Source organism: Struthio camelus, chromosome W (assembly GCF_040807025.1).
Source record: "Struthio camelus isolate bStrCam1 chromosome W, bStrCam1.hap1, whole genome shotgun sequence".
Taxonomy (NCBI): domain Eukaryota; kingdom Metazoa; phylum Chordata; class Aves; order Struthioniformes; family Struthionidae; genus Struthio; species Struthio camelus.
Genome location: NC_090981.1, coordinates 50693511 through 50717724, shown reverse-complemented (window position 1 = coordinate 50717724; position 24214 = coordinate 50693511). Strand labels below are relative to the sequence as shown.

At 39.8% G+C, this 24214-nt stretch overlaps 2 protein-coding genes across 9 annotated transcripts in view; one reads left to right on the top strand and one right to left on the bottom strand.

Moving 5' to 3' along the window:
* Positions 1–24214, top strand: part of LOC104146839 (integrin alpha-2) — a 72416-nt gene that overhangs the window by 44663 nt on the left and 3539 nt on the right. For both annotated transcript variants that reach the window (XM_068926427.1, XM_009679077.2), the window contains 16 exons: positions 2011–2214; positions 2967–3103; positions 4618–4757; positions 5844–5995; positions 7105–7215; positions 7820–7902; positions 8744–8885; positions 10503–10595; positions 11665–11741; positions 11841–11924; positions 15237–15339; positions 16146–16256; positions 16791–16895; positions 17199–17312; positions 20105–20194; positions 23770–23886. In XM_068926427.1, the coding sequence (XP_068782528.1) occupies positions 2011–2214; positions 2967–3103; positions 4618–4757; positions 5844–5995; positions 7105–7215; positions 7820–7902; positions 8744–8885; positions 10503–10595; positions 11665–11741; positions 11841–11924; positions 15237–15339; positions 16146–16256; positions 16791–16895; positions 17199–17312; positions 20105–20194; positions 23770–23886 (1863 nt within the window). The remainder of the gene's footprint in view (positions 1–2010; positions 2215–2966; positions 3104–4617; positions 4758–5843; positions 5996–7104; positions 7216–7819; positions 7903–8743; positions 8886–10502; positions 10596–11664; positions 11742–11840; positions 11925–15236; positions 15340–16145; positions 16257–16790; positions 16896–17198; positions 17313–20104; positions 20195–23769; positions 23887–24214) is intronic.
* LOC138060862 (molybdopterin synthase catalytic subunit) overlaps positions 8218–24214 on the bottom strand; it is a 29674-nt gene continuing 13677 nt past the window's right edge. The window contains exons 5-6 of one of the 7 annotated variants that reach the window (XM_068926432.1): positions 21187–21240; positions 9437–9577 (exon numbers count right to left, since the gene is read on the bottom strand). In XM_068926432.1, the coding sequence (XP_068782533.1) occupies positions 9515–9577; positions 21187–21240 (117 nt within the window). In that variant the 3' untranslated portion in view covers positions 9437–9514. Of the gene's footprint in view, positions 9578–17538; positions 17560–19254; positions 19448–19943; positions 20529–21186; positions 21241–24214 lie in introns of those variants that run through there. The other 6 variants (XM_068926438.1, XM_068926430.1, XM_068926429.1 and 3 more) reach the window with 6 other exon arrangements.

Here is a 24214-nt window from a genome sequence, read left to right as displayed (position 1 = left end):
GGAAAAAGCAGTTCATACTGGAATAACACGTACTGGCCATGTCTGCTGTTGAATCAGAAGAGCAGAGAGTGATCGCTAGCTTCTTCCAAAGCAGGCTGGCCACAACTACACCACAAAGCCCTTGGTCCCAGATCTCTTCTGGGCTCCAAGTGATGTCCCTGTGGCCCGAAGGCACTATTCTGTGTTTTGGGTTTTTTTGTTTTTTTTTTTCAGTTCAAAGTGCTTGAAATAATGTGAGCGGTGTTTTTATAATGAGAAGCAGAGCATGTGCTTTGCTGAGGGATGGAGCATAGGGGCATGGGCAAATGGTGCAAAGCTTACGTGGGACAGGACTAGAGGGCTGTGGAAGGGCCCAGGGCAGTCTCCTCCCTTCTCCTTCCTAGAAGCAAGCTGCAACCTTTCCCTAGAACCACTTGTATGCATAACCTAGGAGTAAGCCAGCTGGAGCAGTCCAAAATGGAGCCACTAAGCAAGATAATAGCTAAACAGTATTAGTGATCGGATATCTGCTGCTCTAGGCTGCTTCTTGGTCCTCTTTTATTTAGCAGCATAGACATAACAGAAAGTGTGGTTAAAGTTTCAGCACTGTGCTAGACACTGTATAGAAATGTAACACAACGTTGACCGCTTCTCTGAAAAGCTTAGCTTAAGGCTTTTGCTAATCAATTATTTGCCAATTGATTTTGACAGATCTAATTGTATTCCCAAAATAGTTCTAATAAATGCTCTTCTGGTAGTGCATTGTTTGTGGACTTTCACACTAAATGGTGGCTTTTACTCATGTTGTTTCTTTTGTCAGCAATGTTATTTTGTCTGATGCTTGACTGACTGTGTTTTTTATTCAGCTCTGTGGTAGATGTTTTCATGGTATTTGTATTAACATTCTGGCACCTTTGAACAGTTTCACAAACAATCACAGATATCTGCATATGTGAAGTAATTAATACCTGCAGTTAATCACAGAAAACAGAACATGGCATTTCAACTAGGTAAATTGCAATGAATTAAATAGAGATAGAGAGGAAGGACTGCTCTTTTCAGCAGCAGCCCAAAGTTAGATCATCCTAGAGCTACATGAAACTGTGCAATGCAGGGCAATTTCAGGATAGATGGAGGTGCTGGAAGCTGTACTGTTGGCAACAGACATTAGTCATTGTGATTGTGTCACTAGGCACAAAATACAGGAGGAAAGAAAAATAAAAGGATTTTTTCCCCTGTTTTGGGAACTGAACAAATTGGAAGATTATCCTTACAGCTTTTAGTCTGTTAAACGTAGATTTAAAATTATATAAGTGAAATGTTAAGAATAATTAAAGAATGATTTTTTTTGAAGAACATGGATTTGTGTAACTTGCCTGTGTTGTGCAAATTATACTTTTCTAGTCATTTTGAATAAATAGCTTGTCTGTTATTTCTAAAATTTTAAGCACAGTGTGATAACTGAGGTTAAAGACGAGAAAGGTATTTGCTGAATTTAAACTAATACAAATATGACTATTTAACTCTACCGTTCTCCAACCTTTCTTTCTTCATTGGCACTAGAGAGGTCAGGAGTTTAGCATTTGGACACGTTTTTTGCATTAGTTTAGTTAGGAAATTCCATTTCTGTTTCAAGGAATTATGTCCAGTTACATAATTTCCATTCCCTCTGCATAAAAACTGGTAATCCAAAACTGGAAACTGTATTTTTCAATGTATTGTGAAATTTTCAGGACAGTCAGATGAGGACAGTGAGGGCATTTAAGCTTCATACATATGGTTGTATTTTCTGTTACTGCAGCTTTGCATAGCATGCTTTAATTTGCTGTGTAATATTTGCCAAGATTCTGAGACATAATGCAAACTGAATGGGCAATACAATGGGGAAGGAATTCAGGGTTGAGAGGCCAAGGGGAATGTACTAGAAAAAGAAATAACAAAAAACAATGCACATAGATACACTGCTCCTATGTCTAATTTGCTGCTGTAACAGTTGTGTTTTTGCTTTTTCTTCATTTTCTTTTTTTAAAGGGAATTTTGGATCAACAAGAACTCTTGAAAGGTCCACAAGGGTTAGAAAACGCTCGCTTTGGATCAGCGATTGCAACGCTTGCAGACATTAACTTAGATGGCTTTAATGATGTTGTAATAGGTGCACCACTGGAAGGCCAAAACTCTGGAGCAATTTACATTTACAACGGGTACCAAAAGTCTATATGTACCAAATATTCTCAGGTAAGTAACTGTGTTGCGTAATGCTATACTCAGTGCCTTCAGATCTACTAGAGGAAAACTGAAGGATTTACTTTCTTTTCATTGGCTACTATTTCATCCTCTTAAAGGAATATGGTTATTCTCATGACTTATTTCAAGTTTTGTGCCTCTCCGTACTTCAGCTGTCAGCATGTCCCAAATGAGGTTATGGTGCTTACAGCTGAAGTGTAAAGAGAAAAATGACTTGCAGGATGCTCCATCTGAACCTGTAATATTTTTTTGGTGCCTGTGTACAAAGTGAACTAATTACCTGTACTTTTGACAGCTGTTATTTTTAGGGCTGATGCACAACAATGAAGGTTAGATAAATCTCAGCTCTGTAACTGTAAATATGCAGTATTATAATTTCAGTGTCACTTCCCATGCAGATTTTCTAGTTGCAGAAGTTATTTGTTAGAAGACCTGTTAAACTTCCTACTCTTTGACTTGCTCAATGTGGGATGGAAAAAGTTTCCAGTAATTACTAATTGGCATACAGCAGTCCGGTAGTTGACAGGGAAAGACAAGGGACAAGACAGGGAAATCTAGTTCATTGTCTGCTGTAACAGGGGAGGAAAAATTGCTTAGAAAATTGAGAAAACATCTGCAAAAGTATTTTGCTTAAACAGTACATTCCATATACAGGGAATATATGCAAAAATTCATTGCTTGAACTGCTATCTAAACGCTTAAGCACTCTTATGTCAACTCAGTAATCAAACTCTCTTTTCCAGAAAATTTTAGGATCAGATTCTGCTTTTGGACAACGGCTCCAATTCTTTGGAAGATCAGTAGATGGCCATAGAGACTTAGATGACGATGACATTACTGATGTGTCAGTTGGTGCTGATGGAAATGTGGTTCTCCTTTGGTTAGTAAACCCTTTTAGAAAGGCAGCACTTCATGATTCGGATGCAAGTCAAGCATGTAGTTAATTAAACAACAAAACAAACAAACCAAAAAGCTCTTTCGTTCCACGTATTCAGGGCCAACAGTTATTGTCTATTTGCTATTATTGTAGCTAGCCAAAAGTCAGTATTGGACTAAACTTCTTTTAAGTATATATTGTCAAACCACTGAGAGCCAATTTCGGGAGCAGACTCGGGGAGCACAGGGATGATGAAGCTAGGCAGTGGGGGGTGCTGGGGTGGGATCCAGCAAGGACAGGAGGGCTAGGAGAAGCTGCTGCTGGCCACCACACAGGCACGTGGGTCCAGAGCCATGGGGCAGCCGCAGGGAGCGGAGCTTGCTCAGGAGTATTTGTCACAGCAGGTTATACTTTAACAGCCAAGGTATAATTCTGATAGCCGAGTCTACCGAAACTAATGAAAACACTTCCCCCACAGCCTGCGTGACCTTTGCTAGCTGACATACTCATCTGTGTGACAGAGTTGTCCTGCAGGGTAACGGCACGGAGCAGTGAAAGAGTGTTGGCACCCATTTCTGGCAAAAAGCATGTTTTCTGGCGTGTGGGTTTGCATTTTTGCCAGAGCAATTTGAGTAGTTTCACAAACTGAGGAAGGAAGGCTTCACAAATATAAACCCTGTGCTCCCTGAGCTGTGTGTTTTCCACTACTTCCATGTGGAGCTAAATTAAAGCACAGCTTGCTTTCCTATCTGTCACCCTTCTTCCTGCCTGAGGCTCCCACTGTAACAAGAAAAACGTTACTAAATTGCTACTTATTCCATCATAAAACAATTATTAAAAACGAATGGTCAGTTTGGACCTTTCCTCACACCAGAACTCCGGCAGGTGCTAGCGGTAGTTGCATTAAAGAAAATTAGGCTGCTCGGAATACTAGTGTTTATGTCTGTTTGATTAATGAGGATGCTCATTTTTCTCTTTTACGCCAGCGTTTGGTCTGATTAATGAGTTTCACTTTTGATTAAAGTGTTTGTGTTTACATGCAGGGTTCCTTTGCAACTATTCTTCAAAGTCTTAATTACATGACATTTGTTTTTCTGAAAAAGTACAACATTAATTAAAAATGAAAAATAACCCTTCTTTGCCTTTCCAGAGAGGCTCAGTGACTTCCCTAAAGGAGCATAAAGAGATTATTTGTTGGGGAAAAAAGGGCAACAGCTTCGTTGTCTTGAAAGGATTAGGGCATTAGGATAAAGTTACTGATTATCCATTAATTTGACATGATAAATCATTTATCATAATAATATAATGCAAGAAATTCAAGAATATTGAAAGCTACTATACAACAAATGCGGCTACATGCAAAGAAAAACAAATCTACCAGTGACATAAAAAAATATTTACATGGGGAACCATAAAAGTTAATGTTACATTTACAGATGTACCAGTGATAGAAAATGGTTTCTGTGTTACCCAGTGCTCTTAAAAATCACACCCAGTCTTTTTAAAATATTTTTCAGGTCACAAAGCATTGCAAATGTGTCCATAATTGCCTCATTTAAACCTGAGAAAATCAGTCTGCTGAACAAGAACACAGAAATAACTGTCAAAATATGTTTTGAGGCTACATTTAGACCTGCTAAGAGAAATAATCAAGTGGGTAAGATTATTTCAATGGCATGTTTTATATTAAATTCTTCAAAAGCCCATTATTCAAATGAGTAGCAGAAATTCAAAAGAATTACTGGATTGAATATCAAGAAAAGGAGAAATAAGTATAAAATTTAAGTGCTTGAGAAAGTATTTTTAAGACCTGCTGTCATCACTGTCTCATTAATCTTTGAAAAGTGAAGGATTAATAATATTCTGGAGAGCTATATCCTCACTGTCCAACAAACCCCAGGAAATATAATGAATGAGAAGCCAATTTTTTTTTCATCCTCCACTCACCAAGTTCCGTAGCTTTTCTTTGGCTGATAGCACAAGAAACTTTAGGAAGGGTAGCTCGATATCTCTGGAAGATGCCATTCTTGGGGTAGAGCCTTTGTGACCTGCTGGTTTCAACAACAGATTGCATACTTTTCTCTTCAGCAAAAAGTAATTTTCATAAGCTCAGTGCAGATGCCAGTGGGGAGAGGCTCTTTTCAGAGGACAGGAGAGCACTAAATATTTCTGAGACTAACATTGGCCTTTCATGAAGCTAAATGTAGTTAAATGTACACGGCATTGATAACAGTACTTGGACTGCCTCAGTGCCTTTAGGAACTCATGATTGTTAGCTATAAAATAACAATGAATTTCCACAGTGTATCAGCCATAATACAAAGAGAAGACAGAAATTATTATGTGATTGAAGAGAAAATGGGAAGACTATTCTTTATAATCGCCTTAGAATTCAGGGATACGGTTGTAAGGCCTCTTTATCTAGTATAATCCTGGCCCTGCTGACTGGCTTCTTGCCCAAGCTACAGGCTCAGACATCTGCAGCGCAGGCTGGATTGATTGCTGTTTAATGTGCTCTCTGTGGATGAGAACTTACTTCAGGATTTAAACCTGTTGGACTACTTTGGAAAACACAAGAGAAAATTGTATCATTTTGAGAATGTCCTGTGTTTAGCAAGCTATGGAAAAAGTAAAATTCTTGGGGTGGTTTGGAAAGCTTGGGCATTCTGTAATATTGAGTATAGAAGTGAGAATGCTGGCAGTCAGACTCAGCAGAAGAAAATTACTGTTATTTTCCTTGTAGCTATAAGGTACAATGCAACACTGGATGCTGATCTGCAGTCCTCTAGAGTGACTTCTAGAGGTTTATTCAAAGAAAATAATGAAAGGTACATGCAGAGGGAACTTGTGGTACGTCACGAGGAGAACTGTGTTCATGACATCTTCAGTGTACAGGTAAGTGCAATTGCAAACAGCCTCAGTTGATAAAAATGAGCAGAAGAACAAGTTGAACACCCATACAGTGAATTTCATGCATGATGTACTCAGTGATATACTTCTCTCAAATTCCCTGCAACTGCAAAATGCAGAGGAAGATTCTGATTTCAAAGAAACTAATAACTTTCCTATTCAGCACAGGACAGAAAGATTGACAGAAGAAGTTTTAGGACAGAGAGACCACTATGGTTATGTACTTCAGGTCTGACGCAACACAGTTTCAATAGATTTTAATTTCACTTTGAGTAGATTCTTCCTTAAGAACTAAGAATTACATGCAAAATCGTATCTCAGACTAAAAGCATTTTAGGCATACTTCTGGTGCATAGTGGCCCATAGTATGTACAAGTTGTGTTTGGAAAAAAGAAAAAGAAAAAAATTAGCACTCCATCTTTCTCCAGAACGAAAGACCAAATGCAGCCCAGAGAGCTGCAGTAAGCCCTTTCCATGATGTTATGTCAGATAATTAGGAAGCAGGGTACTTTAATTCCTGCTTTGCTTTGCAATTTGTACAAATCAGCCAGATGAATAAATAGGTACAATTTTACTTTCCTCCCTTTGAAACTTCCTCTTTTTTGCGCTGCGTGCCCCAATGTTATCAGGGCAAGTATCCTGAACTTGTGATCATGTTTTATGTTCTTATGGAGCCATGAACTGTAGGACTAGAAGAGAATCCAGCCAGCGTGAAGAAATAAGAGGAGACATGAAATATATTCTGTTTTACTGTTGTTCAGAGGCCTAGCTACTGTCTGTGACAGTAACGCAGAGCGGAATAGGAATTTGACTTACGCAGCCAGGTGAGAACAGAAGTGACACGATGGTTGCTTCTGAGGACCAGCTTCTGCAGCCTCAGAGAACCTGCATGTTTCTTAGTCCTAGGAGTAAACTGTTTAGCATTGCCAAAATAATACAAGATTTTCTTTTTAAAGAAATGAAACTCTGCAGTATTATTTCTTGTTTACAGTACATAAACGTTATTTTACTCTAAATTATCAATTTGCAATAGAATTATCAATGTTATGCTATTTGCTATGCTGCCAGGTATCATCTGAACACATGTTTTACAGGAACCTTCTGATGCAGTGAATTCCCTCAGTTTGCGCATTGACATTGCCCTTGCAAATCCTGGCTCCAGTCCTGTCCTTGATATAACTTCTCCCACACCTGTGGCCTATACTGTAAGTATATAGCCTTACTATTGGAAAACGCATGACTATACACAGATACATAACACGTGGCCTGCACAAGCACCAAAGAAGCACATGCAATTGAAAGAAGTTTTAGTTAGGTTACTGAGCTGAAAACACACCCCTGGGTGTATTTCTCTGTTCCATTTATGCCTCTGTGGATACTGCATAGGCTCGCTCGCACGCACTTACACAAACACATACACAAGTCAGCATGGCATAACAAGCATGTTCATTGAGCCCAAGTAACTGTTCATGTGAACTCCTAGTTGATGGCAAAGACAAAGGAATTAAGGTTAGTTTACCGTACAATAAATGAGCCAATAAAAGAGAGGCAGAGTCCCTTAGATTATATCATATTTGTCGTGGGTTAAGAGCACCCCATCTAGAGTAATACTGCAGATCAGTTGACTTGTAGTAACATGCCACTCAGTGTTAACCTCTTCGTGTGTCAAAGCTTTTAATGCCCTTGTGAGGATTTTCTCCTTTGCAAAACAAGAGTATGCTTTCCCTCAAAGGAGTTTAAAATTATCTACAGACAGTAGAGTCGTAAGATTGAGCCCTATCTTTCAGGAAATGCTTTTGTTTTTCATAGATTCCTTTTGTTAAAGACTGTGGTGAAGATGAACTTTGTATCTGTGATCTTGTCCTCAAGGTTCAACAGAAGGCAGATGATAGGTAGGAGATGAATAAGTGGAATTTTTGGGGTTGGTCATTTTGTTAGTTTTCAAAAGTTGGGTTTGTCTGTAGACTCTGGATGAATTTCTGGATGAAAATGTCTTTCCAGTTCAACACCTACTTCAAATTAGCTGGCGGAGGTGGGGAGGGGTAACGGAAATGGTACTTCTGTCCATAATCAAGGAAAAAGAGGTATGCCAGGAGCACAAATACATAAGCAGATGATTTTCATCAGGGTAGACAAACCCAGATTTTGGTACCTTAGGGATCAGAACATAGTAGTCATTCAGAGCAATAATGTCTGGCTGGCTGCTGTTGTAAAAGGGGGAGCACTGGGAGAAGCAGCAGACCCTGAAACAGCCATTTCAGTCCCTCCTTGGGGAGCAGCCAGGATGCCTGCAGCAGGCTGTGCCACTAAGGAGTAGAGATCAGCTGTTTGGGCAGCACATCTTCCACATCCGTACACATGTAGATATTTACAGTATGCAGAGCAATATGGCTGCCTTTTCCTGGAGCTGCCATCCTACCCAGCGGCCCATGCTGTGCCAATGGGTCTGCTGTGGTGAAACCTTTGTAACTTCAGTAAAGTGATTTTAATGGTACATAATCAAGATCCTTCACTTTAACAAAACATTAATTCTGTTCCATTTTAAGAACTACTATCACAGAATTTCTTATGTCAAAGGGTTTAGAAAATAGAGGAACTAGGTGTGTGGAATTTGCAAAACAGATCATGCTTATTATTTGTTGTTGGCTACAGGCAGTGAAATATGATGCATTTTCATATTCCACAGCTGTTCTAGTACCTCTGCTTACAACACTGAACTTTATTTTCCAACAGCAAACAGCAGTTTGTTGTCAGCAGCAAAAATAGAAGGCTGACATTCAACGTGAAACTGAGAAATACAAAGGAAAATGCATATAACACAAGAATCCAGGCTACATTTTCGGACAACTTGTTTTTTGCTTCATCTTCTTTACCAGTATGTAAAAATACCTATCCTAATTGTTTGTATTACTGCCACTGATTTTCCAGTTTCTTAGATAAAAGTTTTTTCTTTCTAGTAGTGCCTGTCCCAGGCAAGGAGAATGTGTATACACACCTCTCCAAATTTATTTCTTCAGATACCAGAATTATTCCCTTCAGTATATCAGTTTATTTAGGTCAAGGAGAGACACTGCCAACTCAGCATAAAAGTTGGCCATCCATCGAGTTTGACCTCACCTCAGTATTTCAGTCATCTTTTCCTTACTTTAGGACTTGGCATCCACACCTTCTGCTTGACTCCCAACATCTGAATGCAGTTGCTGTGCCACAGGGATTTCGTATATGATAAATCAAGCATGCCAGCATAGGTACAGCTTTAAAGCACAGACTTTGGCCCTAGAAATAGTGTTACTGCCAAAGCCATGTATTCCAGCTAGACAGTTAATCAGATTGAAGGGATTGCTATATTGCTATACCAGAAGCTAGTCTTCTAATGAATTTTGTCTTAGAAAAGGACAAGAAAGGAATTTTGCAGACTATTTTGGGGAGTGCAGTAAATCTTTAATCTGAACTGTTGCTCCCAGACAATTCATGTAGGATGAAATCCAGACTTCAGTCCTTGGCCTATGTTGTCAGGCTGCTACTGGAGAGGTGCATGATAATGGAGGGTGAAATCCAGAGCGATCGCTATATTGAAGGGAGAGAAGGAATGAGAGTGTTCATCACCACCTAAGAGCGGTATTTTCCTAACAGTGAACTGGCAGAAGTACTCCACACAAAGCTGAGGGTGCCCCTCTACCTCCCCATCCTGTTGCACAGCAGAATTATTCATTCCATTCATGCCAAAAGACCACACTGGAGCTAGAATTTTCCTCCGCTTTAAAAGCCCTGTTGCTTAGAAGCATGCAAGCAAAGCTTTTGCCATACAACGTGCCTGCTTCAAAGCAGGAAAAATGCACAGGCTGGGAATGTGAGGAGGGGGGGCTGAGGGCTCAGGATAATTCATGAATGGTAAATGTTTTCTAGGGATGTGTTTTAACAAAAGGCAGTACATTTTAATGAATTCTTTTCAGTGTGATGATAACTGGTTATACCCTGTGAGTTTGTCTTTCCTTTGGTGTGAGATGATGACATGCTAAATATTCTGTAAAGTAGTATATAAGCTCCTGTGTACTGTACATTTTCCCTACAAAGGTACATTAACTGCACATTAACTTCTATGGTTGTAGTACTTAAGTCTCGGTCAGGTTGTGTAAATACAACTATAAAAGTTCTGTAAAAATGCTGTAAGAAAACACTGTAACAGTTAATGCGATAGATGATCAGTACTCTCCAGTCTGTATTCCTTCTTCAAAGTCCAGCAAACAATCTCACTAGATCATTACAGCCCACAAGATATTGCACAGGATTTGGCCTTTTCCTCCCTTTCACCTGTCTCACTGCAACCCCTGTCTCTCTTCCCGCCCATCTGGTACATCTCCTGGATATTGCTGTCGTAACACCTATTTGGACTGCTCCTTAATGTAATGCCCTGTTGAAGACATAAACCTGGAGATTTTCTGTCTGTTTTGTCAAAAGTCATTAAAATGACTTTTCTGTCTGTCTTCTGCAGAGCGATGGGACTGAAGTCTCTTGTCAGACCGGCACAGCTCAAACTACAGTCATTTGCCAAATCAGCTATCCTGTTTTCAGAACAGGACAACAGGTACAGCTAGCATATTTAAATAAGCTTTGTATTATACCCCCAAACTACCCCCCCCACCCCCACTATCTGCATTTACTGCTGGTGAAGATTTCTTAGATTTAGCTGCAGTTAAATTCCATTTGCATTTCAGAGACATTAAAAGAACCAAACTTAGGGCTGAAATTTAGTGACCCCTACCAGATTAAGGGAAAAAATGCTCTTGAAGCACACTTCTCCCTGTCCCTGGAAAATACCTGAACTCCCAAATGCAACTGAGTTTTGTAACTCTGGGATTATAGGGGCTTGACCAGAAGCTGGTCAGCGTGCCCCGATCTCCAGGGAACTGAACAGAATTGCAGTCAAGCTCCTACTGCGTGCTCACTGAACCAGGAGTTAGCTCCCTTTCCTGCTCTGTGAATGTCATCTCTGCAAGGAAACACGGTTGCCTTGAGAGGAGAGGGGTGGCCCACACAGCCTTAGGATAGATCATATATCCTTTTTGTCATATAAAGCATAAATCTCAGCATATCTGTGGATTTAGGGAACGTAATATTTTATTCCTCTCAGGTAGAACAGAAACAGATTTCCCCCCTGTAACATAGTCAATTGGAGCAAGAAGAAACTTGCCAGAAAGGGTAGAAACCTGCTGTTCTGCAGAGGAAAAGAAGGCAAAACTAGAACACCTAATTAGGTCTGAAAAGTTAGTTTGTTCTAAATTTGTAATGTCACTGGTCAAAGTGGACCTGAATGAATGGAAGAGTGAATACAAGTTCACGTCAATGCTGGTGTTTAAAAGCATGTAATTCAAACAACTCTGAACACCTTTTGTTGCAGCTTGCGGCCAGTTACACACTGTTAAAAAATGCAGGTAGCTAATGTTTATGTAACAATGTCAATTTGTAGGTGAAAATGAGAACAAAACAATTCTTTAGCTTTAGAGATTATTGAAATAGCACACAGAAATAGGTGGCGAATTCAGTTGCACAGGGCAATTCCAGATCTTTGCACACATAATTATGTCTCTATTTGTAAGTACTTTGCATGTTTTAATATCAGCTCATTTACTGTCTGTTCCCTGTCTCTTCTGTAGGTCTCTTTTGATATTAGTTTCGATTTTAACCTGAAAAATCTTCAGAATACGGCAGTTCTAAGTTTTCGTGCATTAAGGTAACCTATGTTATTATAGGAAAGCAAATTAGCTATTAATGTTCTAATTTGTATCAAATAATATTATAACACATGACTTAAATATGTTTTGATGACCAGTGAAAGTAAGGAAGAGCAAGACTTGGACAACGAGGTCAGCTTATCAATTCCTTTGCGGTATGATGCAGAAATTCACTTCACAAGGTATGCTGAATAACAAAAGGAGTCACTGTCATTTTTCAAAGGCATTTGAACATAGTAGCAGCCTCTGAAAGACCACTGAAAAGATAATGAAAGTTTGTCTTTGTTTTGGAAATCGTAATGAATTTCTACTTCATCAGTGGTAGCAGAACTTTATGCTTCCAATAACCTTTCATTTAAAGAATTACAGAATGTGTACTAAGCAATTACGGATCCATATGTATAATTGTTACAGGGGATCAGATGCTCACATGAATGGAGGCTGTATAATAAAAAACGAAGAGTACTTGCAGTTTTGATAATATATACTATATATCAGGGTGGACCTCTACGCCTAAAGTTAGATCAAACCTGAAGTTAAACTGAACAAAAAAAGAAACAAAAACATAGTTCAAACTATTACTTCTCTCAGAAACGTGATGAAAAAGAAAACACTTTTATTGATATCTCTACTGAACCTGAACCAGAAATATAAATGCTTGTTAGTAGTTTGAAATAATTATTTGAACTGAAACCTGAGGTGGCATATGGAAAAGATTCACCTTTGCTGTACCCTCCCTTTCTATTTCTATTCTACCTCTCATGGCAGCAGAAGCAGCAAGCCTCACTTTCTCACCCTCCCTGCAGCCTCTGGTTCACTTACTGCTTTCCCTTCTGCATCATCCATTTCTCATCCCCTTGAATGGTCAGACTAGACTGTTGCATGAAGGATCCTTTACACCTGAGAAGGGCATTTTGTAAGGCGAGTGAGCAAGGCAGGGGGGAAAGAGAGACAGACAAAAATCCCTGTAAGACTGATCTTCATTTCATGCCCTAGAAATGTCTTATCTTCAGCCCCTGAAACCCCCCATCATTTTGGATGCACGGGAGGAGTGAGTAATCAGTCTGTTACTGTTCCAAACAAGAGTAATTTCAGTTACAGTTTAACCTAAATTAGAACTGAAACAAAAATATACTGGTTTGATTCTCAGATAACATATGTTATTTTACTTTTCATCAAAGAAAAGATTTGTTTATCTTTCCAAATTAGTGAATTTCTAGGATAAACTATATGTAGTTATATTTCATGCACTTGGTCACCAGCTGCTGATGAAGAAATGCCAAAGCATTCCAAAGTTTATAAATCTAAACTGGTAGAAAATAAACAGCAATTATTTAAGACTAACAGAAAGGGAGGCATAACTGTTGGGTGTAAAAAGGGGAACCTGCTTAAAAATGCACAACAATGAATTTGGGAAATGAATATTCAAGAACTACCATAACCACATGAAACTATAGGCTGTATGCAGTGACCTGAATTGGAATGTGGACTACAGTATAAATGTTGAATTTAATAACTTGCTTTGCAGCAGCTGTTCCAAAATATTCTGAGTTCCTGGATTCACATCACCCAGGTGCATCAATTCTACAGTTGTATACAATTTTTCAGATTGTTTTAATTCCTGACAAGTGTATACTTGTCTCAGCAACACAAGTTCTTTCAATTCATTGAGGAAATTGCATGAGGTTTCAGCAGACCTAGAGTGTTTTTTACTATAGTTAGCAGTGGCACAGAGATGCAGAAGCATCCAACTAGGTGGTTATCGCAGCAGCCTCCTAGGAAAACTAGGTGATGAACTCTTGAATCTACAAATGTAATTAGCTGAAAAATACCAGTATAAACTCGCTGCTTCAGAAAAGGCCAGGCAGGGAGTCTATAAAAACAAAAACAACATTTAGAATTCAGGTGCATCTCCTGAAGTAAGAGAAAAGGCAGTTTCCTATGCAAGTCAAGACATGAAAGAACCACTTCAGCCACAAAAGGACCTGGATTCCTGGAAATGAGTCAGTTTAAAAGAACTAAGGGAATACACATTAATCCAAGGTATAATTTTATGGTTGCCTTGGATCCTTTGTCCTTGACCTTGTCCTCCACTTAGGAAATATCTATCGGGAGATGAAGAGCTCAGTCAGCTTCTCATGGTTCTTTCTTGAGGCAGGTAATTTAGCCAAGAGGCAACCTTTTAAAAGACAAGAGTTGAGAAAACTGGGTTGTCTTCCTAAAGAGAGACCTTTATAGGAAGAATCTCCTAATGTAAGGTCCCAGAAGAAGAGGCAGGAGTCCGTCTTGTCAGTGACTTCTGCAAAGACAAGGAAGCTGATACATGCATCCAGGGAGGACTGAAGATTTGAGCAATGAGGAAGTGGGAAATGCTTCAAACAGCTTATCTGGGAGTCCTTGTCAGGAGGCCCTTTCTTTCTTTTCCCATGGGAGAAAACACGTAGAATTGAAAGGATCCCAGACGCAGTACAGAGGAACACAATTGATCAGGAAATACCTCTGCCAGACTTCGTGTGTTGATTTGCAGCTGTATACACCAATGTTACCTGGAGTAAATGGGTAGAGCTGCAGTGCTAAATAAGAAGGATTTGTGCCTTGTGGTGCAGGAAGAGCTGATGTAACAGAGTCATGATTGTCCATGCTTCTTGTTAACTGACTCCCTGGCTTAGTTTTTGACTGTTCAAATTAGCCTCCTCTAGGATAAAAACCAGCAACAGTTCTGCAGACGGCTCACCAGGGGAGCTGCTCACAAGGAGCATCACACAGGGATGCTTTTGTTGTGTTTGAGAACTGTCCCGGCTGATTGTGCCCCCTCTAGCATCCACAGGCCCACCTACCACATCCTTCCGTTACGCGCCCTTAATTGCATGCTGTGGTGGGTTGCAGCAGCCCTCACGTCATTTTGGAAATTTTGAACAAAAGGAAACATAAACAATAAAGAAGGCAGCCCAGACGAGACAGAGGGCCATGGGATATGTAACGCGCACACAAGCAGGGTGCTGTGTGTGTTTCAGCACCTAGGCAACACAGAAACAAGCCAGTCGGTGGCATTTGGCATTAGGCCCAGGGTTTTCCCTTGGGGCCTGTTCATATTTGTTGTTATAGATGCAGCGAGTGGGTCTGTCCAGGAGGACTCTGACTGAGGAGGGAGAGGACTGCAAGGCCGAAAGCAGCAGTTGCTGTCAGACAGGAGCTTGCAATACCACGCTGAGGCACAGAGGGGTGCAGAAGGCTGTGCGGAGTCTTCCTTCTCCCACAGTGCAGCACAACCCTGCTGTCCACGCGCTCACTCGGGTTTGGGCTTCAGTACACAGGGTATTTTCTTAACCAACTTTATAAAATTCAAAAAGCATTACAAGTGACTGATTTTTCTTCTGATTGTACTTCTGACCTCTGTTTTTAACTACCTTCTAACAAACCAAAATGCATCCAGTTACATATGTTGTCTTAGCAGTTGCCAAATTGAAATGTATTGTTTTACGGTTGTTAACTAGGCTTGCCAGCATCAACTTCTATGAAGTGTACTCTGATCATAACATTCCTTCCACTGTGAGTAATTTTGGAGAAATTGGCCCCACGTTCAACTTTTCAGTTAAGGTTAGTAAAAGTTTTTGGTTCTAGTTCGAGAATCTGCCTTACCTCCTCCTGGTAACCTGTTCCCAAAAGGCAGCTGAAAAAAACCATTCCTGATGTCACTGTCTGATTTTGCTGCTTTATGAGTCAGCCAAACAGAAGAATAGCTGAGGTAGAGGTGCTCACAATCTTTATGAGCCGAAGGATGAAATTTGTACTTCCTACACATGAGAGGAATGGGGGAAGGATTGGTCCTGCACTGTGTACATCTTCACAAGATGGCTAATGCGCAACTTTAGGCCAACTATTCACAGTGCATATTTGTTTTCTGCTGACTTGATAAATGAAAATAAATCTTCTCAGGCGTGGACTTTGAAATTTGAAGTTTGGCTAAGGGTTAATGTTTAAACCAGATGCAAGAACTAGACTGATCACAGCGTTTGTTGCAGAATGTTCGTCCCAGTACAACGTAGGAGAAACTTAAATTATGTCCCATTTACATTTTATGTAACTGCTATGCTAAGGGACTAAATAATAGGCATTTTGGCTGTGGCAGAATATTTAGTTTTCAAAAGGTATTTTGTGCAGCTAGTAAGAGCTTGGTACGGAAATAGTCTAGGACCTGAAACTATATAGTATACTTTTTGCTTGTAGTGTTGGTATAATGCAATTACTATTTCAGTAAGTGTACTGATACAAAAAAGATTGCTGCAAAAGGAATCCAGTTCTTTCTTTGTCATCCTGAATTTCTGATTTTCTTGCTATACAGAGTAATTCTTACTTATGTGAGTATAACTACCTGAATTAATTATGAATTATTTGCTTTGCAGGTAACAACAGGAAGTTTTCCAGTAAAGAGGGCATCTGTAAAAATCCATCTTCCAGAACTGACCAATAAAGACAACCCACTGATGTATATAACTGCAGTAGACACAGATCCGGTGAAGAACTTAATTATATAAACTGCTGTATTTTGGGGGGTTTAACCAGCACCATATACATCAGTTATTTCCTTCACAGTATGGTTGAGATTCAGAGGATCTCTGCCCTTTCTTCTCTTCACAAAGGGAAGGGGGAGGATGACCAAGACAGCAGTACGCTACTCTAGTACTTGGCAGAAGTTTATGGTTTGCAGCTGACTTTTCATGCGACCCTGGAACTCTTCAACTAGGTCCTTTTCCAAGTTGCTGAGAGGAGTATAGTAAAAATAAAATTTTTAGATTAGGACAAAACTTTCAGGTCACTCTAGGGGAAAAATATTACCATAAGAGCAGTTTAATTCTGACCTAAAACACGTTCAGTCTCTTATTTTCCAAAAGTATCCAGTATTATATAATTCACAATCTAGCCTCCAAAAGTCAGCGGTCAGCAGTGACTGCCAACATCTGTCCACAAAAATATATATTACTCTGATAAGATGACTATAAACTCCTGAGTATGATGTCATCTAATTTAATTTCTGCCATCTTTTCTAGGCCAGAGGTGTTACTTGTCAAGCTCAGATAAATCCACTGCAAATAGGAAAAAGACCTTATTCTGCAGCTTTCAAGAAAGAGAACTTAAGAGCTTCCAAAGAACTGGTGAGTAAAAATGAGCACTGTAGTGCAGTAGGACAGGGGCACAGATCTGATCCTTACGAGCCCATTGCTGTACCTGTGGGGAGCGGTGTGGCAGTGATGGTGTTCCTCGCTAACCATGCAGGAGTAGAGCCGATGTATTTTTGCAGACATAGAGAGAAGGAAAGGTGCTTGTTCAAAGCTTGCAAGCTCTTAATTTGTATGCACACACAGGCTAGTGTAAAAAATCTTATCATTAAAAGAACATTTTTTAAGGTATGTTCTTTAATGCACACTGTTGCCTCTCTTTGCTGTTTTCACTGGAAGAATTGTAAGAACGCAAAGTGCAGTACCATCACATGCAAACTGGAAGAGCTTATGTTGAAGGGGGAGTATTTTGTGAATGTGTCCACCAGAATCTGGAATGGAACCTTTGCTGCTGTGAGTATCAACTGCGTTTTCATGAATGAACCGATATCCAAATATTTCAAAGTTTCTGACATTTTTGAAACTTAGGTGAAGAGACCTTTCCCATATAGGAAGACCATCCTTTAATTCACATTATTGTGTCTGTTTTTCCAGATTGAAAAGTTACATAAAATAAGTAGTGAGCCTGCATAACGGAGCTGATAAGCTGTAGTCCAGGACAAAACCTAAGAAAATGCTGGGATAATGCAGATCTTCATAGCTGGGGGGAAAAAGAAAAAAAAAATAAAATAAAAAACTTGCTGTGACTGTAATTCAGTCAAAGGGCCAGAAACAAGAGTTTCCATAAAACTGAATGTGAGACAGCAGTACAGTGTAGTCATAGTCTGGAAAATAATGTTTCTTTTAGCTTTTGAACGTCATAGCCTACATAGCGATCATTTTAAATCATAATAAAATATCAAAAGCTTGTTAGTGCTGCCAGTTGTATTTGTTAGACAAGGTGTGGAAATTTTTTTATGGATTTTGTTGTTTTTATTAGAGTTGGTGTCAAGGAAACAGTCCTTGCTTAAAGAGCATCCTGTAGGATGCTTAAAAATATCCTTCAATAATATCTCGACTATCCCATTTTAAATCACCCTGTGTCTGCCAGGATATAATTCATCATGAATTACCAGACTTTTGAAATGAGACCATGTTTGCCTCTCAGCTAGGCAACCAACCAAACTGTCATAAGAGTCCTGGGTTTGTCTAGAGCATCAGGAACATGATGCAGTCTCAGTAGTCTGTCTGCCAAATCTTACAACTAGGTATTGACATTTAGCAGCAGGGTTGTTGTCAGCTTCAGCATTCTGCTTTTAAAAAGGAAAAGGTCAGTTTGATAATGTAATATACTTATGCTAGTGTCTGAAGGAAGGCATCTGCCTGTCTTTGAAGTATGTATTTTTCAAATCAGTTGGATCAGGAACACTGGAATAGTGCTGTGAGGTACACGGAAGGGAGAGATCTGAATAAAAGGTTGCTACTTTTGGAAAAAATTGACTGGAAATAATTTGTTTACCACTGGGAGGTGGGAAGGGAAGATTACATGTCACAATTTTCTTCTTACCTCCCATTTTGTTAGTTTCTATTTAATTGTCAATATTCAGTGCAAAAAACCTTGCAGGCACCCAGCAATGCATATAATTAGCTTTTTTATTTAATGGCAATCAGCTATTGTCCAAGAGGAGGATAGCAGGCTTGCTGGTACTTGCAAAACAAAGCAAAGAAAGATATGCTTGGGAATTAACAAAGTACTTTGAATAGCGATCGGGCAAGTCTCTATCTAGCAGCCCAGGACAGAATATTTGGACAGAGGGCCACAGCGTGGGCATACAGCTGTGCACTGCATGGGTGGTCATTCCAGCACATTGGCAGCACATTGGATTCAAGGCAGCTCATGTTCCCACTGTCAAGTGAACTGTATCAGGCCCTGCCAGTGTTTGTAGGTTTGTTAGAATCAACTGCAGAGAGATGATTCAGGAGGCGAAAGGACAGAGCGTTCATTGCATCTGGGACAGCTTCTCTGGTACGGTTTGCAATGCTGGCAGTGCTGCTCACATTTCCCCATGAACTTCAAGAGGTTTCCTGTGGTATTCTAGGAAATGGGTATCTGTGTGGCTGCTGTGCGTGGGAGTGTCACATGGAGAACAGCAGCGCTAAACTGGCAGCACGAGCACAGCTGTGCTCCTCTGCCTTGGACAGAGTTGCAGAAGGAAGTGGTGTCTGGCACAAGGTCCCCTTCTAAATGGGAACTGGCTTAGATTTTTTTTCTTCTGCTTTAAGTTGAGGGAGTGATGTCAGAGTTTGAACAGTGGAGAGGAATAGACAGTGACAGGAAAAACTAAATGAGGAAAACCAGAGAAGCATTGGATAGAGGTGAGTGGGAAAAGAAGGGAAAGAACATTCAGATTCCATTTCTTTCAAAGGCTGGAGCTATGTCCTCATCTGTCTTTTGCTTTTCGTTTCTCTCTTTCTCACTGGGTTTTTTTTCCTCCCAGCTCTTCACAGTTAACAGCACTGAAAGCTTTGAAATAACTATAAAGATGTATATATAATCGGATTCTTCTGTTTTGCTTGAGGAAAGGCTGCGAGAGCTGGACCTGTTCAGCCTGGAGAAGAGAAGACGGGGGGGGGGGGGGGGGGGATTCTGATCAAGTGTACAAGTATCTGAAGGGAGGGTGTCAGCAGGATGGGGCCAGACTCTTCTCTGTGGAGCCCAGCAACAGGACAAGAGGCAACGGGCACACACTGAAACACAGGCAGTTCTGGCTGAACCTGAGGAAAAACTCCTTTCCTGTGAGGGTGCCAGAGCACTGGCAGAGGTTGCCCAGAGAGGTAGTGGAGTCTCCTTCCCTGGAGATATTCAAAATCCACCTGGACACGATCCTGGGCAACGTGCTCTAGAGGACCCTGCTTGAGCAGGGAGGTTGGACTAGATGATCTCCAGAGGTCCCTTCCAACCTCAACCATTCTGTGATTCTGTAAACTATATGATGAAGAAGCAGATCCAGTTCCTAAGTTTCATTGCTAATAAATAAAAATAGCAAAATTAAATCTGGATTACTGATAAATTATTGCTATCGTAGAAACATTAGCTCCAGACCATTAAGAAGAAAGATCATTTTAATTTTCTCAATGCTGTGTTTTTTTCTGGTTCTGAAGGCTTCATTTCAATACAGGAGACTTTTTTTAGGATATCTATATTCTGTTTGATTCGCCCTTTAATGGACTTTCACGTTTTTTTTTCTTTGTAACTTCTTTTTCAGTCAACTTTCCAGACATTACAACTCTCAGCAGAGGCAGAAATTGATACGCATAACCCTAAGTTATTTGTAATTGGAGAGAATACCCTAACTGTAAGTGATGGATAAATAGATATTTAACTTCTCTAATTTTTAGTGTATTAAAATGATAATGTTTAATATTCAGTGTCACTGAGAAGTATATAGCAAATTACACCCCGATAACATTTGAATATGTTGAACTAAAGTATCCTTTGGCTATATACATGCTTCTTTAAGATACTAAAATGTTTTAATTTCAGCTAATTATTGTTATATATACTTAGATAAAATCTGCAGATCTCAAATATATTGTAAAACTATGAACAAAACTCAGTTAAATCTTCGGAAATTCACTTCCGCTTCCTCTTCTTGCTTTCTTAAAAAAAATCAAAATTTGGACTTCTTTCTGCAAAAGAAATAACTGCCCTAGGTAAATGAGCTCTGGGAAATATTGTAGCAAATCTGATTTATAGTCTTACTTGTGGAAGTGTATTTGGTTTGATAGTTGTAAACAGATGTTTGGCACAGCTCTCCAGCAAATATACTTAAATCTCCATTGTAAAACTTTGTGGAGTATTTTTGAATATGGAATGGCAGTAATATGGACAACGGACAATGAGAGACAGGTAATCCCTGGAAAAGTCACTAAAACACCACTTTTTTAGTTTGGAATCCTTCTCCCAAGGACTCCACCCGCTAAATTACAAACATAAACAGCACTTGAAAAATACTTTTCTATTACGGTGCTATTTTAATAAAAAAAAAAACAAACCTCTTTCTCTTGAGAGTAACATTTTTCCATTTGCAATACTGGGTTTAATTTTATTTTTATAGGATTTCCCAGCCTGTTTAATCCATAGAAATAATCAAGGCCTTTGAAAACCAAACTGCAGCTTTGTAAGGGAGTCAAATATCTGTGAGGGTATGTAACATAGCCCTTTCATAGACAGTGGAAAATTCAGTTAAATGTGTACCCAGAAAATTATTGATTGACCTCTCTCAAAGTAGAAATAATGCTATAATTCAGTACTATTTTTGTCATTATTTTCTCATGGATCACTCACTTTTTGTGAAGAGTCTCTAAAGAGCCCATTTGTGTTCAGGGAAATCTCCAGTTCCTGAAGAAGTAAAAGGAATATATTTGAAGTTCTGAAAATAATGCCATGATTTTGCAGAAGACCAACATGACAGTATTTGGAAGTGTGCTGAGGGCCCTGAGCTTTATGACGTGGCTTTATTTCTACTAGGAGATGAAACTGCTTTATACACTATTTCAATATTCCAGTTAATTCTACAGGCCTTTTAGGTAGCTCGTAAACCATCTATTATTGGACATTATTCCACAGCTGGACCATGACAGTGCTAATTTTTGCAGTACTAGCAGTTCTGTTGGTGATTTCAGGAGAACTAGAATTAAACCTTTCAAGTGACTCCTGATTAAATTGACAGTGGACAAGTAAAAAGTAATTCTTCAGTCAGCCATTGAAACATGTGCAGCTGGGACTTTTACAGCTCTGAGGCAGCAGTTGAAGAGACCCTGAAAGTTGTCTGCAGAGCTCCTAAATAACAAAATTTATTTTGATGAAGTCTACACGCTGACTCTTACTTGATAACCTTTCGCCCTGTAAAAATTCAGAGTGTCACAGCAAATTTACCACCTGGTGAAGGGCAGGGCATCGTTAAATACTACTTGGGGCAGATAGATAGTTTCTTTCAGCACTTTGGCAATGCAGTCAGTACCCAGCACTGCATATACTTCTTCTAGGCCAGAAATCATGCCCACTCTTTGCCTCTTCTCACTCTCTTGGGCAGAGGACAGTGCAGTAGCAACTCTGGGTTTGTTTGCCTTACTTACGCTATTTCAGATGATCAGCTGGGGTGGTAGGATTCATCCAACTTGATATCCACGTTAGTCATTCACATCTGAGTTTGCCCTCCTATAAACCCTAATCAATTGAACGAAGAGGTATTTCTGAGGTGCAATTCCTCTCATCTTAAAGAGGATGCTAAAAATAGGTAAGGCGAATTGTGCTCTAAAAGAGCCTATTCCTCTTTGTTGGAAGCCAAGGGTCTATATTTTAGATACAATGTTAGATGAGGTGAATTCCAGCCATGGTGTCTTACTGACCACAGACTTTAAGGAAGACATTTGGTCATAATTATCTTAGGCATAGATTTACCTCTCAAATTGTGCCTCTTCACTGTTAATCTAATAGAGAAAATATTATTAGACAGGCTGCACGCACATGTGAAATTGGCTCTTCTAATTTGGATGACCTATGTTGCAATGTAGCCAAATGAATTGATATTATCTTGTGATGCTGTGTGGAGAAGCTGCTTAGATATTTTTATGTACGAGCTTTCAGAGTTTTTTCCAAGTTAGAAAGGACTGCCAGCTGGAGGACAGTACTTTTTTAACCTGCTATAATCATCATTACAGCCATTTTGTAAGAAAATACACAAAGCCGCCCTCTGTGAAATGAATACACATGGCCACACCTAGCACAACATTAGAGCCTTCCAGCAGGAATGACTTAAATCACTGAGATGTCAGTTCAGCGCAAGTTTCCCGGAAAGCTTGAGATTAAATTACGCCAGACAAATGCACTGAGCAAGCAACCCTGAGAAAGTAAACTGACTTCTTTTATCATGTTTCAGGAAGGAAAAAAATCTTCATGCTAAATGAATGTTATTCCACAATTAAATCCAAAGATTTGTCGGTTCATAAATATTAGGCCAATATCTCCTTGAGCTGCTATGCTGCATGCAACCATATAGTTGGTCATACTCAATGCAACTCATTGCACTGTTACTACATACGGTAACACCTGAAAACTAACTTCCAGGCACTATATACTGTTCTGGGAGCTCTCTGGTATAGATTGTAGTTCTTCTGACCAGCGAGAAGCATAGGTCTGTTAGAAATACTCCTGTCTGACCCATACATCTTACTGCAACTTCAGGCCAGTTATCTGAGGAGAACACGTGTTAACGTGAAGGGCAGGGAGGATCTAACAAGTTGCTAGTGCCTTTCCAAGGTCAAAAGAGCAGGCAAAAGAGACAGAGGACCTGCCTGGCGGAAGGGCAGAAACGTCAGCATTCACCATGAGCATACAATAGTGTGTGGACTCCATGATTAGTTTGCCTTCTCACAGCTGGCCACCACAGATAATCAGCTCTAACAACAGCCAGTTTGAAATAGTCCTTCTCTAGCTGACATAGTGGAAGCCTGTTTTGAGCAGATGGTGGATCTACATGATTCTGTTCCCAGCCTGTAGTCTGTGTTTAAGCATGTCCAGTTTATCTAGTTACGGTGTGTCTGTGCAGTACGGGGACAACGCCGAAAGATTCCCTTTACTGAAAAGGCAGGAAACTGCTAGGAAGTGACTGCTTCTCTTCCCTGTGTATGGCCAACAGCGATGAGGGACCCTAATCCTTAAAAGGGATAAATCCTGTGTGCTACAGAGGTGCAAATGGGTACCTGTGGGCACCAGTGGACACTAGTCTAAGGGCTCCAACTGTGTTTGATTCTGGAATGTGTACAGCCCAGCTATCCTCGATAAGTAAAGGAAAGGATTTGGTTTGCAAAAACCTACTTTAAATGCTGTTAACACTAATCCATAACACACAAATCTTTCTGCTTTCAGATCCCAGTTACGATAATGAAGCCTGATGAGAAAGCTGAGATACCAGTCGGTGTTGTGATTGGCAGTATATTGGCTGGACTCTTTTTGCTCTTAGTGTTGGTTGCTGTTTTATGGAAAGTAAGTAGGTGTTTACATTCTTGCAAAAAAAAAAAAAGCAGAAAAGAATGTTTCTTCATAAATGAACTTGGGCTATTGTCTTTGGAATCTTTCTCTAGTGCTGCACAAAACTGCACATGCAGTTTGGTGGTAAGAATAATACTGTATTGGTATTATACCTTGGAGGTAGCGTTTAGAAGTACCTTTAAAAATTCTGAGAGAAAAACTACTGAAATGAGCAGCCAAAGAAATTGGCACATGAGGGTGTTAAATGGCTTGCCAATGGCTAAAAGCAAGGACAGTGGCATTTTTGTCTTTTGACATTGGCTGCATCCCTCCACAACTCACC